This window comes from Aotus nancymaae, unplaced genomic scaffold (genome assembly GCF_030222135.1).
Source record: "Aotus nancymaae isolate 86718 unplaced genomic scaffold, 86718_ANA_hifiasm-v0.15.2.pri h1tg000011l, whole genome shotgun sequence".
NCBI classification, from domain to species: domain Eukaryota; kingdom Metazoa; phylum Chordata; class Mammalia; order Primates; family Aotidae; genus Aotus; species Aotus nancymaae.
In genome coordinates, this window is record NW_026988422.1 from 64,119,985 (window position 1) to 64,140,342 (window position 20,358).

The window sequence follows — 20,358 nt, forward strand, 5'->3', positions numbered from 1 at the left end:
TTAATTTCTTGTTTTTTATATTTTGTGCATCTGTTGTAGGTTTTTTGATTTAAGGTTATCATGAGGCTTGCAAATAGCATAACACATTATTTTAAACTAATAACACTGCAAGAACAAACAAGCAAACTAACAGACAAGCAAAGAGAAAATAAAAACACTTTTAACTTAACCTCCCTCACTTTTAAATTTTTGTTGTCTCTATTTTTATCTTAACCATTTATGTACTGAAAAGTTGTATTTTTTATTATTTTTCACTGGCTCATCTTTTACTCTTTATACTAAAGATATGAGTACTTTATACACTGCAATACAGTCTTATAATATTCAGATTTTTCTGTGTACTTACCGTTACCAGTGAATTTTGTACCTTCAAGTGATATAGTATTACTTATTAACATCCTTTTATGTCAGATTGAAGGACTCCTATTAGTATTTCTTATAGGACAGGTCTAGTGTTGATAAATGAAAGTCTTCATTTCCCCTTCATGTTTAAAGTATACTTTCCCTGGATATACTATTCTAGCATAAAAGTTTTATTCCTTCAGCAATTTAAGTATGTCATGCCTGTCTCTCCTGGACTATAAGATTTCCACTGAAAAGTCTACTGACAGCAGACTTACTTGTTTCTTTAATCTTGTTGCTTTTAAATTTTTTCCTAATACTTGACCTTTCAGAGTTATATATCTTGAGGTAGTCTTATTTGGGTTAAATTTACTTGTTGTTGTACTTAAATATTGATACCTTTCTGCAGGTTTGGAAAGTTCTCTGTTATTATTTCTTTGAATAAAGTTTCTACTCCAGTCTCTCTCTCTCTCTGGCTTCTCCTTAAGGGCAGTAACCCTTATATCCATCCTTTTGAGGTGAAGACTAAGCTCTGAGTTTAAAATCTTGCCCAAAATCCTATCTAAGGGGTCTGGGGAGTTGTGCCCTACAAACCATAAATTCTCATCAGATGGGTTTTATTTAATTCTATATATTGTGACTTACTTTCCAATCTGACTCTGGTATAACATTACAATACAAGGATTTTTGTCCCCAAATCAAAATATTTTACCCCAAACCTTGTTTTTCTGCCATATCTTGAAATGGTCCTGCAAAGCTGTTCTTTGTGGGGGAAAATCTGTATCTGTACATAATCTCTCTTAACATAGCTAGATCCTTTTCTTCCAGGTCCTCCCAATCCTGAAGAGATTAAGTAAAAGTCTAGCACCTTTTAACCATCTGAATAGAAAACATTTGTCATCTAGTGTCTCTAAGGGAAGCCACTATAAGACTTCAAGAAGACCTTGGTATACACAATCTTTCATCTTAACCTGAACATTTCCTTTCTATTGATCCCAGGTCTTTAGACAAACTCAACAAACTGTCAACTAGAAAATGTTCAAATTTACCTATAGCCTGGAAGCCCCTGTTTAGAGCTTTCCTGCCTTTCTGAACCCAACCAATGCATTTCTTAAAGGTATTTGATCGATGTCTCGTGCCTCCCTAAAGTATATAAAACCTAGCTGTATCCTGACCACCTTGGGCACATGTTCTCAGAACCTCCTAAGGTCTGTGTCATGGGCCAAGGTCACTTATATTTGGCTCAGAATAAATCTCTTCAAATATTTTACAAAGTTTGAAAGCTTTTCATCAACAGAGGCTATTTTCTGGATCTTATAGGCATGCTTCCTTATTTTTTATTCATTTTTTTTGTCTCCTGTGACTGTATATTTTCAAATAGCCTGTCTTTAAGCTTACTAATTCTTTCTTCTGCTTAAGCAATTTTTCCTTTGAGTGACTCTGATGCATTCTTTAGTATGCCAATTAAATTTTTTAGCCCCAGAATTTCTGCTTGATTTTTTAATATTATTTCAATCTTTTTGTTAAATTGATCTAATAGGATTCTAAATTCCTTCTTTGTGTTACCCTGAATTTTGTGGTGCTATTTAAACAGCTATTGTGAATTCTCTGAAACGTTACATATTTCTCTCACTTCAGGATTGGTCCTTGTTGTGTTATTTAGTTTGTTTGGTGAGCGCATGTTTTCATGGATGGTTCTGATGCTGGTGGATATTTGTTGATGTCTGAGCCCTGAAGAGTTGGGTATTTATTGTAGTCTTTGCAGTCTGAGCTTGTTTGGATCCGTCCTTTCTGAGAAGGTTTTCCAAGTATTCAGAGGGAATTGAGCATTGTGATTTAAGTCTCTGGTCAGTGCAGTCGTGTCTGCATTAGAGGGCACCTGAAGTCCAGTATCACTGTGACTCTTGCAGACTCACAGAGGTACTGCCTGGTGGTCTTGAATAAGATCCATGAGAATTCCCTGGGTTACCAGGCAGAGTCTCTTGTTCTCTTCCCCTAATTTCTGCCAAACAAATGAAATCTCTCTCTCTCTCCATGATAAGCTGCCTGGAGATGGGGGAGGGGTGACAGAAACACCCCATCACCACTAGGACTGTGCTAGGTCCATGGTGACTACCACCTGGCTACTGCTTATGTTAACTCAAGGCCTGTAGCTTCTTCAGTTAGCAGGTGGTGAATCCAGCCATGCTTGTGGTGTTTCCTTCAGAGTGGTGAGCTCTGTCTCAGCCCAGGCCAGATCCAGAAATGCCATCCAGGAACCAGGGCCCACAGTTGGAAACTTTAGGAATATACCTGGTGCTCTATTCTACTGAGGCTGAGCTGACACACAAGCTACAAGACAAAGTCCTTCCTTCTTTTCACTCTCCTTTCCTCATGCAGAAAGAGTCTCTCTGTGGCTACCATAGCCCCAGGTCCATGATGAGTACTGCCTGGCTACTACCGATGTTCATTCAACCGACCGTCAACCAGATAATGTTGAGGAGTCTTCATTCAGCTTGTGGAGAATGGTGCCAGGCCTGGGCCTCTCCCTTCAGGGCAACAGGCTCCTCTCTGGTCTAAGGCAGGTAGAGAAATGTTGTCCAGAGGCTAAGATCTGGAATCAGGGTCTTGCTAGAACTCAGATTCCAACTATCAGGATGGATGATTCCCCTCTGGCTAGTGCTTGTCTAAATGCTCCCTCCATGGACATGGCTAAATTCTGACTTGTGTTGCTTTCCACTGTGACAGGGAAGAACTGAGCTCCCATGCAAAGTTCCACACCATAATCACTGTTCTCTCTCTCCTCAAAACACATAGGTTCTCTCTCTCCTCAAAACACAGATTCTCTCTCTTGCCATGTGGCTGCTGCAGAGGATCGGGGAGGAGTGGGGAAATGTAGGCAATTCAAGACAGTCTTTCCTACCCTCTTCAGTGCCGTTTTCCTTGACAAAATGTTAGAACCAGGCACTGTGATTGCTCACCTGAATTCTGTTTCTTATAGGAGTGCTTTTTTGTCTGGATAGTTAGTTGTTTAATTTGGTTTTCCTAAGACAGAGATGGGGGACGATTGCTGGAGGGTTCTATTTGACCATCTTTCTCTGCCTCCTCCTCCTAATTATTCTTTTAATATCATTAGGAGCTGTAGTAATGTTCCTCTTTCATTCCTAATATTGGCCATTTGTGTCTTCTATTGTTTTCCTAATATCAGTCGGGCTAGGGGTTTTTAATTCTTATTAAATTTTTCAAAGAACGTGCTTTTAGGTAATTTATTTTCTTTCTTTCTTTTTTTTTTTTTAAATTTCATTGCTTTTAAATTTACTATATTCTTGCTTTTACTTACTTTGGGTTTAATTTGCTCTTTGTTTTCTAGTTTGTTACAGTGGAAGCGTAGACTTGATTTGAAACCTTTTTCTTTTTTAATATACATATTTCATGTTACAAATTTCCCTCAACACTTTTTAGATGATCTCACAGATTTCGATAAATTCTGTATTAATTTTTATATAGGTGAAATATTTTCTAATTTTCCTTTTGATTTATTTCTTGATGCATCCATAGACTATTTGAAGTATCATGTTTAATGCATAAATATTTGGGAACTTATTAGGTATTTTTCTGTTATTAATTTCTAATTTCATTCTGTTGTGGATAGACAACATATTTTGTATAATTTCAATCATTTTAAATTTATTGAAATTTGTTTTATGAGTCAGAATATAGTCTACCCTGCAAAATGTTCAACATGTACATGAAAATTATGTGTAATTAGCTGTTGTTGGGGAAGTATTCTATAGATGTCAATTACACTTACTTGGTTTATAGTGTCGCTCAACTCTTCTGTATCTTCACTGACCTTCTGCCTACTATTTTATGAATTACTGAGAAAGGAACATAGAAATCTCCAACTATACTTATGTATTTGTCTATTTTTCCTTACAATTCTATCAGCTTGTTCTTCATATATTTTGACGCTGTTAATAGGTGAATACACATTTATAACTGTTATTTCTTCCCTTTACAATGGTTGACTTATTCATCATGCAGCCACTCACATTTATTTTTTTTCACTTTTGGAAAATGAGGAGGTTTAATTCTATTATATCTTTAAGTTCTAATATGTCTTCAAAATATTGTCAGAATTTCTCATATTACCTTGAAACAAAACTAGCCAAGTTAACTGTAAAAGACTACCCTAAAATAAACATATTTCAAAATGCCTTTGAACAATCAACATAACAGAATATGAAAAAAAATACTGTCATCTCCTCTAATTCTATAATGATAATTAATTTGTGGAACTTCTATAAAAGTAAATTTTATAAGGTGACCATAAATGAATGTTTCCAATTCCTAGCTATCTTTGCACCAAAAGCTTAAGTATTAAAAAGGAAATATTTGTTAAAAAGGAACATTCTTTGCAATTCTAATAATCCTAGCTTTTGCTTCTTACTAATTCTTATATACTTAGCACAAGGACCTATTTTCATTGCTGTCCTAAGTCTCAACAAGCTAGTTAGCCAGAATTCTCTGCAAAAGTTCCACTGGGTGAAGGGACTTGCATTTTCTAATATTTTTCCTGGGCTTCTTCCACTTCTCTTTCATAACCCACATTGTAATTGGTTTTTTAAAAGCTGTTCCAACCTGACTAAATGTCTTTGCTAAACTGATCTCTAATGATTAATATTTAATGATACCCACCAAGTATTTTTCTCTCTGGAATATTATAAGTTCAAAGTGTATGAAACAAATGATACATTTAATTTTTTTAAATTTTAATTTGTCCAGCCCTTCCCCTGGAGAGAAGGAACAAACACGTATGTATTTCAGAATCCATGGCAAAAAATATTTTCCTGAATTTTTCTCTAGCCTAATAATGCAATGTTCCTCCATTTCTGCCGTACTCTGAATTCCCAATTCTCTATCAGTGCTCAAGAAAATTTAATCTCTTCCTCAGTAAACTTTAGTCCTATTTGAAAGTTTAATCTGGGAAGATATTTTACTTAAAGTCCACTCTCCATATCTCCACCTGTGTGGCTGCTATTTTAGATTTTTACCTTCAAGAGGGTGAGGCTATGACTGTCTTCATCTACCCATCTTTCCATCTACTCATTTTTCCATCTATCCATCCAAATACTCCACAATTTAGCACAGTGCCATCTACACTAAAGAACTCAACAAATGGTCACATAATGATCATTTCTTGACCAAAGTGGAGAAATTAAAGTTTGCTGTGGTGGAAGCTGGGGAACAGGAGATTACTACTCTCACATTCTCAGTTTCTTTATGTAAAAAAATTACAGGGCTACACGAGATCATCTCTAAATCCTCTCAGCACTAACATTTTATGATTCCAATCTATCCAGACAGAACCAATTAACAACCAGTACTTCTAACTATGCAAATTTACCGTGGGAAATCCAAATTGACATAACAATATTAAAAACCTAAAGCAGGTTGGGCACGGTGGCTCACACCTATAATCCCAGCACTTTGGGAGGCCAAAACTTGTGGATCGCCTGAGGTCAGGTGTTGGATACCAGCCTGACCAACATGGTGAAACCCCATTCCTACTAAAAATACAAAAATTAGCCAGGCGTGGTGGCGCATGCCTGTGATCCCAGCTACTCGGGAGGCTGAAGCAGGAGAACTGCTTGAACTTGGGAGGTAGAGGTTGCAGTGAGCTGAGACCGTGCCACTGAACTCCAGCTGAGTGAAAGAGTGAGATTCCATCTCAAAAAAACAAAAACAAACAAACAAAAACACAAAAAAATGCTCATCTACCAGATTAACAAATTTATAAAAATACTATTCTAGATAAATCCATTTGAATCTCTTTGACTAGTTTTCATAATAGGACTAATATCTAATTGATATTTTATTGTATAAAATTATATATTCCTAGTGTGTGATTAATGCAAAGATTTTACTCAATTTTTTTTGTCTTATTTCAGACTTGGCTTTACATGACTTTAATTCATTTTCAGAAACCAAATCTACTCATAGTGTATAAAAATTTGCCAGAAACAAGCCTACTCAAAAAAAATATGCCACTGACATAAGAAACAAAATCAGGGATGCAAATATGTTTTCAGTGATGGTTGCCCTATAGGAAGCAGTGCTTAGTCTCTTAAAGTGACTGCTTTAAAGAAAACAATCATTGTTTGGATAAATATATCATGATGTTTGTTAAAAACTAGTAAGTTTAATTGGTATTTCTTATGTTTTTAGTACCTAGAATTTTGATTAGAGATTATTAAAAATGGCTTCTATAGGTAAATTTCTTTACAATCTTTCTTTTCTTATTTTTTTCGAGTAAATTATTTGGAAGGGTAAAAGCATGTGGCTTGCTAAGGGAGTTGGGTTTGATAAAATGCGGCTCTAATAGGTTAAAATATTTACATGCTCATCTAAGTACCCATGTTGATTTGTGAATAAGCACTTTAGATCCATACAATTTTCAGATTTTATAAAAAGAAAAAACTACCAATTCTGGCAACCTTTTGTTTAATTTTTGAAGAGCAGGCTGAAGTTGACTAGTTAAATATCATGGCTAGCATGTTAGTCTTGATCACGTCAAGAAAATAAAAGTCTCTTCATATTTCAGCATGATTTGATTGCCTGTAAGGTTTTAAATGTGTCATGTAAGCATGACTGAAAAAATAGCAATTAAAATTTTAGAAAGGCTGAAACTAGAAAACAATTTTTTTAAAGTTTTTTAAATCACCAATTTAACATGTATTGTGTACTCACTGTATATTTTGGAGTCATGGCAGTGCTCGCCTTCAGAAGCCCATACAATATAGTAGAAGAGCATTTCTCAAATGTCATTGTTCACCTATAGTTTTACTACTGTTTACTTTTACATTCACCTTGCATTCTCAATCTCTGTATTGGGGAGGCTTAAAGGATAGAGAGAAGCACAGAGCTGTATTTGCATATTAGTTTACATATGATTTCTTATCAAAGCATGGAGTAGTTATAAATGAGATAATTGGAGTACTGTAGGGTTAAAGCTCTCTCAAATTCTCCCATGGTTGCCATTACTATTCCTAAGCAATATCCATAAAAATTAACGTAATACATTAGTAACATATTTTTATAGTCATTAAAATAAAAATGTTTATGCATCACCTATAATCTTGAATTGTACCAGGAATTATACATAGCATGCTTTAGAAGCTACTGTTATAGAAGATTTAAGATATGCACAGAAATAGCTGACTTGAGAAGTGCTAACAGTCATTAATTGCTGTAAGCAAGGTATAAACAAATCACAAAGATTCAATGAGGGAAAAATGAGTTCCAGGAACAAAACATGTATTTATATCATGCACATGCTTACATTGAACAAATATGACAGGGCTTTGGCAAACTCTGCTTCTGTAGACTCTACTGAAAGCCATTATTAATGCTTCCTCGCCTACCTCATCTTATCCTGTAAAACATCTGTTTGTTTAAAAAGAAACTGCATACTAACTCTTCAACTAGAAGTTAAAAATCATGACTTTTCTTTCAAGGGGAGGAAGGATGGGGAATAAACATGCCTTCTGCAATTTTACAAAAAAATTCCAATGTTAATTAAAACCATATATTTAGTATGGGTAAAGGTAATACATGGAGATGTCTTGGACAAAATCATGCTCCTCTGTGAATTCAAATTAGCAATGCTGTGTTACTGGCTGACTTTTGAACATTCTGTTCTATTTGAAACAGCTGAGACAGGAAGGAAGCCTGTACGTCCTACAGAAATCCAATTAGGCTTGATGAAAGAGAGGCCATGAAATGCTTCTCTTGTCTACCAAGACAGAGAAAATGTTGTCTTAGATTTAGCTTTGAAATGATTTCTAAATATAAGCTTTTAGATCAGGCTTTGTCCAGTTAGCTTGGTCAACTTAAGGTAATATTACATTATGCTCTATTGTGGATGTTGGTCCTGCTCAAAATCTTGACAGGTTTCTAGAAAGCTGTTCATTTTTTGTCCTGGTGATTGCCACAAGAATAAACAGAGGAGATGGCTCTAGCCTTGGATTGACTGACAGAGAACCCGACTTGCCCACTTCCTGCTAACCCTTCTCTACACCAGCAGTGTGGTCATGTTGGATGTGTCAATGCCTTCTTACAACAGCAACAACATAAGAGAAACCAGTTGCCAACATGGTCTGCTATTCCAACAGTTATTTGTCTGTCAACAGTAATAGAGTCAGAATCTACAACTGAAATTCTAATAGCGATTCTCTCCCAAACTGAGATGTGGATAAATGTTTTCTTGTGCCTTGTCATCATCATAAACCTCTTTTCAAAAGACACTTGAGCATCATTCTTTCCTCCGAAGCCCCAATGTGGTTTATTGGGGCCACCTTTATAGCACTTAGCCCTTTTCTTTTCCGTACTACAGTTATTTGTATGAAGGATTCCTAAGGGTTGGAAATGTTTTTTCTTATTATGCCATTCTCTTGAGCTCCTAGCACAGTGCCTTGGTTTGCATTAGAAATCCAATAAATGTGTGATGAATGCTATGTTTAGAAAAACAACAACAAAAACATGAATACCCTCCAATTACAACAAAAAGGCACAGATTTCTGTTTCATTTTGTTCCCTGATATGAGTCCCATGCACCTAGAAAGTTCCTGGCACACAGCTGACACTCAATAAATATTTGTTCAATGAATAAGTATTATGACTTTCCAAAGAGCTTGGAGAGTATCTCTTTGACTGGTAAATACAGAAAAGGAAATATGTCATATAATGTTTAAAGGAAGAAGCAGATTAGTAATTTCTTCATCCTCTAGACCAGAGGTAGGCAAACTTTTTCTATAGAGGGCCAGACAGTAAATACTTTAGTTTTTGAGAGCCATATGGTTTCTGTAGCAACTATTCAACTCTACTGTTCAGTGCAAAAGCAACCAAAGACAATATGTGAATAAATGAGTGTGGTTGTATTCTAATAAAACTTTATTTATAAAAATGTTGGCAGGCAAGATTTGACCCATGAGCAGTTTGCCAACCTCTGCTCTAGAACACCTGTGCACTAATTATCTGTTAGAATTAAGATGACTAGGTAACTATTCTTTTAAGGCCATGCTTTCTGCATCTTCATATATTCATTCCCCACTTCCACACCCACAGGTACTGTGTTTTGCAATATGGTACCTGTACAGTATATGTTTGTTGCATTAAACTTGAGTTGTACACTGATTTCCTGGAACTGTAGTTTTCAGTAGAACCAGTGAAAAGTCCCTGTAATTTGCCTTTTCCTTGAATTCTGTCTTAGCAAATGATAGGAAAGTTAATAGCTGTTGAAACAATGTCTTCTGAAACTGTTGGAGTAAGGAACACATGCTCTCTTGAGTTCCTATTTCTCTTATTTGAAGCATTTTTCAGGATATCAGTGATTTTTCAGAGATGGCTCTTCTGAGTACTCACAAGACAAGAAATGATGAACACAACTTTCTCACTACTCATTTAAGCTTACTGTTCTTTTAAAGCTGCCCCCTCTCTCAGTCTTTTTAAAACACTTATTTTCATGAAAGGAAAATGAGAAAATGATCATTGGTTTCTACAATTGGCAGAAATGTGTTCCTATATTTTCCTCTCCAGTGACTACCAAAAATGTTATATTCCTGTGAGTTTTATGTTAAATGACTACATTATTTCAGGCCAGGAATCTGTGACATATGGTGATAGTCTATATATTCATTGCCGAAATGTATCAGTTTCAAAATATTTAAGTAGTATTAATGTGGAACAACGCCATCATAAAATGTGTTCTGCAGCTCTATCCTATACTTGCACCATCTATTTACAAAATTTTCAAACTTATTTTTCATTTTGCTAAGTGCTGGCCTCTCTTATGAACTAGGCCAGGTTCCCTCTTCAGCTGCAAATGTAATTTTAAACAGAACTCCAGTGAGATTACTTGCTGAACATGTTAAACATTCATAGCTTTGCCATATGCTGTTATGGAAACTGCATTGATTTATAGCAATTTGGGTGCCACCAGATAGCACTAATTCACCTGATACCAACTCTAAGTGTACTGGGAAATAATGTTTTAAATGTTTCATTTGCATCTAGACCTCTGTTGAACTAAGAGCATGTATTATGTTTATGTATTTTTGGAGAACACTGATTTTTGCATATTGAAAATATATTCCTGTATTTGGTGACTTCTAGAAAAAAATAGGTATATGAGGTCTAAATTTATACTATAACGGCACAGTGGTCAATGACGTAAATTACTAAAGTCCGGCAGATTAAGTTTTAATCCCAATTCAACCATTTAATTACTCTAAAACCTTGATTCTTTCAATGGTAAAAGAGGAAAAATAATCATGCCTACCTGAGAGAATTGCTGTGAATATTAAATATGATAATGTATATAAGGCTTGTAACACCTACAAAAAGAGAAATGTCTTGTGGTTTGTTCTAAAATATGCTCAATAATCATTAGCTCTCGTAGCCTAAACTTAGTATTTCTGTTATAGGTTAGCAGCACTCCTTTAAACTGTACTGAAATGCTTGAGTTTATGGGGCCTGACTGGGAATGTGGAAGATGATTTAGGGAACTTAAAAATTGCCATACGAGACAAGGTCACTACTACAGTGAATATACCGATCTATTTAAAAGAAAAAAGTAAAAAGGAACAAAGCCACAGGATGGTCTCTTCACACTAAGTATATCAATAACCTGTCCTAATTGCGTTAATTTTTATTTGGAAGGGAGGAAGTATAGTGCCCATTTTAAGCATGCTAAGAAGGACTTATGGAAATGAACACTGTCTTTCTATCCACTGAGCATTCTATCCAATTACATTCAGAAAGACGCTTCTTAGAAATAATTATATTTCGCTGTAATAAGTGAATATATACAGTGTAATGAATATTCATACATATTCAAGTTTGTAAGAATATAAAAAAGCCAGAAAACCTTTAGCTTTTTCTTTAATTGACATGGAGTGCACATTTGAATATAGATGGATTCTCTCTGGGTCAGCATTCTCAACAGGGGGCATCTTTGCCCTCCAGGGGACATTTGGCAATCAAATTTGGATGTTATAACTTGAGATGGGAGATGTTACTGGTATCTAGTGAGTACATTTTAGGGATGCAACTAAATATACTGCAATGCCTAAGCCTGCCTCTACAACAAGGAATTATCTGGCTCCAAATACCAATAATGCCAAGGTTGAGAAACCCTGCTCTAAACTAAGAGCTGCTCACAAGGTCAAAGGAATTTAAATCACCCATATCCCAGATGGATACTGGGTAGGCCCTAGAGAATGTATGCTTTTTGTTAATATGGTTAAATCTTCCCAGCATACTGTGCTGGCTCCATGGTAATAAACCAAAAGCTGAAGTATTAATAGGGAGTTCATATCCTCGGGAAGAAAATGACTAGAATTCCAAAGTACACTATATGATCTGTCCTACTGCAGACTTCAGTGTGGAGAGCAGCCAGACTTATACCTAGAAGAAGGTGATCATCACACTAAGATTTTGCCCAATCAAGTGACCAGGGGTTTCTTGGCTCAGGAGTTCTTAAACAGCACCAGTTCTCATGAACAAACAAATAACGTATCAAGCAGTGATGGCATAGACTTGAGGCTTAGTTCCCAGACAAAATGTGGTAAGAACAACCTTTGGATTTTTATTCTCTATTTCCACAGAATTAAAAATCTCTTTAATATATCAAAGAAAATATATTCTTTCACAAGTGCCCTTACACAAATACTGCAGAGGCTGCTTAAGAGGTTGTAGCCTTAAACATGGATACTACTTAAAGACTAAAAATGTATATAAAGAACATTACTTTGAAATTTTTGGTTCTGTACTTGGTGTCATCTTGGTGATGCTGAAGAGAATTTCTGCGAATCCTGTATTTAGAATATCTTCCATCAGTTCTCTCAGATGAACTGCAGGAATCCTGGGAAAAAAACAAAGGGTCTGAACTGGTAGATAAAAGAAAATTGATGCTTGAAATTAGAGTAAGAAAGAGTTTACACATAGATAAAAATGATAATAAATAATTACAAGAATTTATAGATATATAAGAATCATAGACCATCACAGAGAAAGAAGAAGGCTACGTGCAGTGACTCACACCTGTAATCTCAGCACTTTAGGAGGCCGAGCTGGGAGGATCGCTCTAGTCCAGGAGTTTGAGATCAGCCTAAGCAACATGAAATCTCACCTCTATAAAAAATATAAAAATTATCTAGGTGTGGTGGTGCATACCTGTAGTCCCAGCTACTCAGGGGGCTCAGGTGGGGGGATCGCTAGAGCCCAGGTGGCAGAGGTAGCAGTGAGATTGTGCTACTGCACTCCAGCCTGAGTGACAGAATGACAGAATGAGGCTCTGTCTTAAAAAAAAAAGAAAAAAGAAAAGAAATAGAAAAAAAAGAAAATTGTTAGTATGGATAAAACCATGAAAATACAATGCATCCCATATTGGTTACCTGAAGTTTTTAAAAAACTAGTCCCTATGCCAATCTATAGTGACTGATACCCTTTAGAACAAGGTTCAAGTAGCAATGTGCTATCCAAAGATGTCATTGTTGATACATGCCACAATTGGATACTGTGTACTATCCCTTGGATTGGTACTTGGCATCAATATATTCTCATTTTTAAAAATTGTTACCTGTAAAACTAGAGCCCTTTTACTTCACTTATCCATAAACAACATCCTACCTTTTAACTATTATGTCACATCGATTTTTAAACTTAAGGATAGTTCCTTTGCCTTTATAAGCATAAAAAGATTCAGATAATAACAAAAATTAAGAAAACAAAAATTTCCAGGGCTTGCCTTTTTTTCTTTCTTATCTTCATTTCTTGCAGGAAGAAGGAACACAGCAAACAGTGACTATAGACAATTATTTAGATATTTCTATTATTATTTAGGGAGAAATCAGAAAAAGAATGAGGACAACTGATTTTGGCATGTAAAAAAGAAACATATATGGGATTTAGTGTCCCTCAAAGTCCCAAGAAACCTTAAACTTATTGAATGTTCAAGCTAGAAGGGGTATTACAATTCCAAAGTTCTCATGCTTAGTAGAAAAACAACACAACACGAAAACCTCTAAAAAACTAGAGCTCAGGGAAGTTAAGAATGATTTGCCCAGGGCTGGACAATTTGTGGCCGACTGGACTTGGAACCCAGTGCTATTCCCTTTCCACCTTAACAAAAATGTAAAAAATGTACTGTTTAAATATGGAATTATAGAACTGAAACAATTCTTTTTTTTTTTTTTTTTTGAGATGGAGTTTTGCTCTTGTTGCCCAGGCTGGAGTGCAATGGCGTGATCTCAGCTCAATGCAACCTCCGCCTCCAGGGTTTAAGCGATTCTCCTGCCCCAGCCTCCTGAGTAGCTGGGATTACAGGCATGTGACACCACGCCCAGCTGATTTTGTATTTTTAGTAAACACAGTTTCTCCATGCTGGTCAGGCTGGTGTCAAACTCCTGACCTCAGGTGGTTCGCCCACCTTGGCCTCCCAAAGTGCTGGGATTACAGGCGTGAGCCACTGCGCCTGGCCAACAATTATTTCAAAATGAATACGACCACATTTAAACAAGAATAAAGTCAGGCCTATCTAAATAGGATGAGGTCTGTACTCACACTTAAGTCATAGGCATATGGTACTATCGAGAAATACGTACACAGGAACTCAGAGATAATATTGTTCAAGTGCCTCACATGAATGTGGACATACCTTCTGAGACATTAAGTGATTTTTGTCTGGTGCATGAATTTGGACAATAACTTAAGTCTTTGCATTCTTGTTCACACCACACTGATTTTTCGAAAGTTTAAAGGGTTTGAATAAATATAATCTACATCTAATTATCTCAAGGCTTTATGTGTTTTCATTTAAGGCCATGTCTAGTCATTTTTATTAAGTTGATTAAAATCAGCTCTTTTTAATCAAATAGAGAGCTGTAGAGTACATGTAGAATGGATTTTAAGCTAAAAGCAGCAGGGCGAAGCAGATGGGCTGTGCTATTTTGCACAGAATTAGATCCCACCTCCAGCTAGTTTATGGGCTCCAAGCTTCAGTGTCCTCATCTATAAAATGGGCAAAAATAACACCCATCTATAGGGTATCTGGAAGATTAGGAAACACATACCATAAAGTACTTAGCACCTGCTAAGTATTATGCAGTGAGTGCATGACACTTGCTAATGAACTCTTTTCCTTTTCAAGCTAAAGGTTTCAATTTTAATATATTGGAAAGTACAATGCTGAACTCTGAAAAAAGATTCTCCCTAAAAATGTCACTAGGCATCTTCATATGTGAGTCTGTATGTACATGAGCTAGATCTGTAGACCATCACTAGCTCATAGGATTAAAAATAATACTAACTAGCCTTTTGGTAATAGTAGAGAATACAATTTTTAAATTGTACTTATGAACATTCTGTTCAATGTAGACAACTGGGGAAAAAGTGATCTGTTTCTGGAGGTTAAACTATATTTTTATAGCGGTATAAGACAGGTTTCTATTTCTCAGTGACAAGTGCCACCTGTTTCCCATTCTTTCTCTTGTCTGCCCTTCATTTACTTGGAGAATTTCTGTTAGTTACAAGAGAAAAAAAAATGAAAAGACTACGAACATAACATATTGCCGGCTATCACATCGGATTGTTTAAGAGTAAACAGAAATTTCATTGTTTTGGACATGGTTTCATAATTCTTTGATAGCTATTTAAACTGCAAATACATAATCAAATCATGAGAAAGAATCACAACTTTAGGAAAATATATTTTAAATATTTGGTTTTGTTCAATTTGGGATGGTCTAGCTTACCAGATGTGTCAGCTAAACTGGATCTCTCTCAAAAATGTTAGTTACTGAACAAGCAAAAGATGCTTAATGCAAGGTAATTTTAAGACAGTGAAGACCTTGGGAACCCTATCATATCAGTGCTTCCAATAAACCAATATGGCATGATCTGGTTATTTTCCTGTACACTGTATCTTTGAATAATATGTCAGATCTAAACAGAACCTAAATATAACATGAGTTATATTTGAAGGGCAACGTGAAATATGATTACATGGTTGCCAAAAAGAAATCCTCCCATTGTTAAGTTTCAGCTATGCGAGGTCAATAAATGATAAATCATTAAAATTTTACATTATATATGCAGCCCTAAGGGTATATGTGATGTTCTCTGGACTAGATCTTGTCTGGTGGGACTGGCAGCAGAGGTATTTGTTTTGCATATCTCCTCTATGAGGAATTTAAAAAATTACACAAGGTAAATTTAACACATGTAACTAATTGGCTTGATAATGAAATGCTTTGTGGTTAGAGTTCTATCAATAAATGGCCATGAAATATGAAATGTGAAACTTTATGTGGATTTGTATTCATGTGTCATAGTATAAAGATAACCTGTGAACTACCATATCTCTAAAACAAACAGTACTCAAATAATTCCCAAATTAAAATTGCTAATCAAAAAAGTTGTCTATTGACAGTATAATATGTAACTCTTTAATTCTTAGGCTTTTCTAAATTATTGTTAAAGCTTTATAGGACCAACTAAGCTTCTAGTGGTACAGTAAAAGTCTGTATTTTCCTATCTTGTGCTAATATATAAGTTTCATTGTTTTCAATTCTAACTTTACAAATGTCTATAAACCCTGATAAGATGGTATGTTAAAAGTTCCCAATGTTTTTTAGTCCTTCTTCCTTCTCTATACTTTTCTTTGCACATCAGGAAGATGTCAAGTGTTCTCACTCAGATAAAAATACTGAAAGAGACAAGCCAACTCTTTCTCACTCTGAAGTCTTTGAAATCATCCAGTAGGCTCAGTTTCTCAGGCACAGACTCCAGATGGTCCAAGGCCACTCGGGTACTCTGAAATAGAAAACATAAGGAAACCAAACATTATAAAAAATTGATTAATACTCTCAGAATCCACATACTAAAGATCAGATGCACCACTGGAAGAAGCAGCTCAAGCTGTAGATTGAGACAGTCAAATAAGAACAGATATAATAGTATTTCCAAGATAAATGTATCTTTTGAAATCAGAATTATTTCATTTCAAAAAGTATATGAGATGCATTTGCAAGACTGACTCAGATGCAAAAACTCTTCCTGGATAATTGCTTTTAACTGATATGCTGTGAAACTTTCAATAGAGCATTTCATATTAATATTAATTTACAAACCTGCTTCAGTGAACATCAGAAATAAACCACAAGGTAATACTGAGAAATAGATGAATTTGCAGTTACTTATCCATGGAGTATATTAGAGATTCTCAAATGTTGTCGTTATAAAGAAGAAAAGAGTTCTCAGCAATTATTTCAGTTAAAAGGGAAAGAGGAGTGGTTCTCAAGATTTGGGAGAAATACCTGAAATTAAGCATTTGTGACAGGGATACAACATCCTGTTGATCATAAGTCAATAACTTATTATATAGTCTTTAATGAGCTAATCACTGTTTCACCCATGTGAACATTAAGAGAGAATGATTTGAACATTATTTCAAAGCAAACGTGAAATAAAAGCGTAAATGGTAAAATACCCTTCAGACCAGAGACTGCATATGTGTTACAGGCATCTCTGTATTCTCAGTCCTGTCACAATGCCAGACATCTTAGGCAGGCAACAGGTGCTAGCTCTTAAATTTAAAACAGATTTTAACTGTTCAATGAAATAAACCATAAACCCTATGGCTGGTGCATGGGAAGAAAGTGAAGTGTCCTGCAAGAACCTGGACATAAATTTGCACAAAGTTGCAGGGAAGTTGGTGGCCACTCAATATTCCATACGCTTCCCTACTTCTCCCCTGTGAAAGGTTCTGAACAATGGACTCTGAGAGTGTTCACTTCTGGAATGAGACAGTTGAACCTGTGTGTTACCCCTTCTATACCAGCCCCTGCCACGAAGACCCTGATGGCCACTTGCTCCAGAAGGCATAACTACCAGATTAAGATGAGAGCTGCCCACCATACTGGACTTCACATGAGTCACGCAATAACCTCTATTGTGTTAGCCATAAGATTTCAGGGTTAGTTACCAGTGCATCACATAGCATGAAATATCACAAATAATACTTACTCTGAGAATTAAATAATGAAATTGTAAGATAAATAAGTGTCAACTGGCTCATTTTGTAGAATGGGGAGTCTTTCAATTATGAGTATGTTAAGATTTTCTTTTTTCTTTTTCTGAGACAGGGTCTTGCTCTGTTGTCCAGGCTGGAGTGCAGAGGCACATTCATAGCTCATTGCAGTCTCAACCTCCTGGGCTCAAGGGATCCTCTGACCTCAGCCTCTGAGGATCTGGGATTACAGACACACACTACCACACCCAGCTTATTTTTGTATATGTTTTTCTCTGGCGGAGTTCATTATTTTCTCAGTTAACTTTCCTATTTGAAATCTCCTATCTCCCTGAACAGAGAGATGCTGTTCTCTGGCTGGCATATCCAATCCAGAGCCTCACTGATGTAGTTTCCCCCAGAGCATATACTTTATGTCTTTCACAGGGTTCGGGGTAGAGGCAGGTATGGAGACAGAGGGCTGAGGGTTTAACCCTTTCTTACAGACACTTTCAGTGTACCCATCCACCCCCTCCTTCCACAGTAATTGAGCTAATTACTCCAATGCAAAAGCCTTTCCACAAGTTTGCAGGGCGAATGGTTTCTATTGCTTTCTATCGCTATCCCATTGGCAGGTCCTTGATTTTCACCTTTTCTGGTCCGAGTCATGTTACCACTTTTCAATGTGCTGTGAGTTGGAGTAACAGATATCTTCAAGTTTTGACATGTGTAAATCAGTTTTTCTGTTTCTTCATATCCTTACTTTTGTAATGAGATTTTTGAGAAGGGCAGAAACACCTTCACTTTGCCATTCTGAAAAGGAAGTCTACGTGCTGTTTCTTCAAGTTCATAAAGTCTTCTTTTTCAGGGTCCATTGAAAGGATTTAGTATTTTGTTCCTTCTGCTTAACATTTATATTATTGTTAGTCTTTAGGCCTCATGTGCTCACTTACACTGCCATGTGTTTTAAATGACTCCATTTAATGTTTTCCTGTGTAGGAAAGATTCATCAAAATGATGTGTTTCTTACTATCAGTCACAACATATAGGCTTAGGAGCAGGCAGTTTTAGCCACCATATATGCTACATTCATTTAAATAATAAAATTAGAGGTTTTCTCAGGAATTATATTTACTCCTGAACAATAAAATACAAAGCAATGCCCTGATGATTTTAAAGCAAAATTTTATGCATTGCATAAAATCCTCTTCAGAAACACACTCCAGTAATACCTATAGTATTAAAACTTTATTTCCTTTTTTTTGTCCCATAATTTTTCTCATTTAGAAGTGATCTTCTGAACCCAGGTTAAGTAAGTATGTAAACCTCATTTTGTGCTCAAAATAAGCAAATGATCTCTTGCCCTACTGTAAAATGCAGCATGTTATGTGAATAGTTTTGCTTAACATTTTCAATCAACCAGGTGACTACATGAAACCATTCCTTTCCTTGCATGTGTTTACATACTGTTTTTTGACTATGATGTTTTTGGATGTATATTCAAGTGGCTATGTTTTTGTGAGTGATTTTTGAAAAAGTCCTTGACTCCTTCTTTTCTCAGTGCAGTTATTTTTATTCTCCCCTCTCCTGCCATGTCACACTCCCATATCTCCATTAACTGGTCTTTATACTTTCTATTTATTTCACTTGTGGCTCAATTTATATTCCATGTATGCATTGATTCTGAATACCTTCCTCAATATCAGAAACACTTTCTGGTACACCTACCTTTCTTTTTATCCTTAGAGTCTAGTCAATTAACAGCAAACGTGTGTATTTTGGATATCATAGAAAGATCCACAAACATAGATGGCATACTTCCTGTTCTTCAAGAGCATTTAACTTACCCAGGGGAGCAAAAGATTTAGTAATTATACAAAGAAAAAAAGTTATTTGTACTTATTTTTAAGGGACTTGTGTGCACAAATGCTGAACTATTTAGGGCATTTGCAACAAGAAGATGTGAAGAAATGAAGACAATGAGTCCAAGCATACAGGCATCTCGGGTCTCATAATTTCATGGTTAAGTTATATTTTTGGTAAGAAATGTATTTTCTGGCTCTTCTCTCTCTGCATCTATGTGAGTGTACTTAAAACTGCCACTTTGACATACAGACTCAAGAACATGACTAACATTGCAACTTTTTTTTTTAAGATTGGTTGGAATTCCGTGATTAGAATCTTGTCACATTACTTGAGATTTCGAAATTACTTTCACTCCAAAACTCATAGCCAGAGAGACAAGATCCATTAGCAGACGAATAGTTTAAGAAACTTGCTGTATTTCAGAGATGGCATAAGGACCTATATCATGTTAATTCCCAGGGTGAAATACTTTGTGCAAAGTGAGGGAAACCTTTTATTTTTTAAGTTGATTAATTTTTTCCTACCTTATATTATCTAATGCTTTAAAGGCACGGACAAGACCCTATTGTTAGAAAATTAAGGGAGGAAAGTTTATTTCAATAATGTCACCAGCAAACTGAAACGTGCTTAATTTGTCTTTAATTATTCTCTAGAATAAACAAATCAGATGCTTACAAAGGGGTTTAAAATTAGAAAACAAAGAAAAGTTCACAATTAAGATTCCACTTCATAAAGGGCCTGTACATTGTGTATGTTTGGTTTATCTAAGAGGCTAGAAGAGCTGGACTTCCATGGGTCTAGGAGTAGGGTCAAAGCAGATGATCAGTTAATCTTAATCCACTTTAGTAGCAAAATGAAAGACTGAACCATAAACACATAATTCAATTTTGAATGCACTTCATGATCATTATACCACCATATGAGATATATACGTATTACTTTTCTCATCATTATACAGATGAGGTAACTGAGGACTGGAGAGCGTAAATAACCTCCTTGCAGTCATGTGGTGGCAAAATTGGTATGCAAATCCAAGTAGTCCGAAAGCAGAAATGGCAAGGTTCTTATTACAAAAATATTTTCATGGCAAATCACCAGCTAAA

The 20,358-nt window shown here is 35.8% G+C and overlaps 1 protein-coding gene across 1 annotated transcript in view; it reads right to left on the reverse strand.

The window, feature by feature from the left end:
- The window catches only part of CEP128 (centrosomal protein 128), a 449,972-nt gene that overhangs the window by 15,203 nt on the left and 414,411 nt on the right, over nucleotides 1-20,358 (reverse strand). Inside the window, exons 22-23 of the mRNA XM_064375102.1 lie at nucleotides 16,117-16,194; nucleotides 12,131-12,244 (exon numbers count right to left, since the gene is read on the reverse strand). Coding sequence (XP_064231172.1) covers nucleotides 12,131-12,244; nucleotides 16,117-16,194 — 192 coding nt within the window. The remainder of the gene's footprint in view (nucleotides 1-12,130; nucleotides 12,245-16,116; nucleotides 16,195-20,358) is intronic.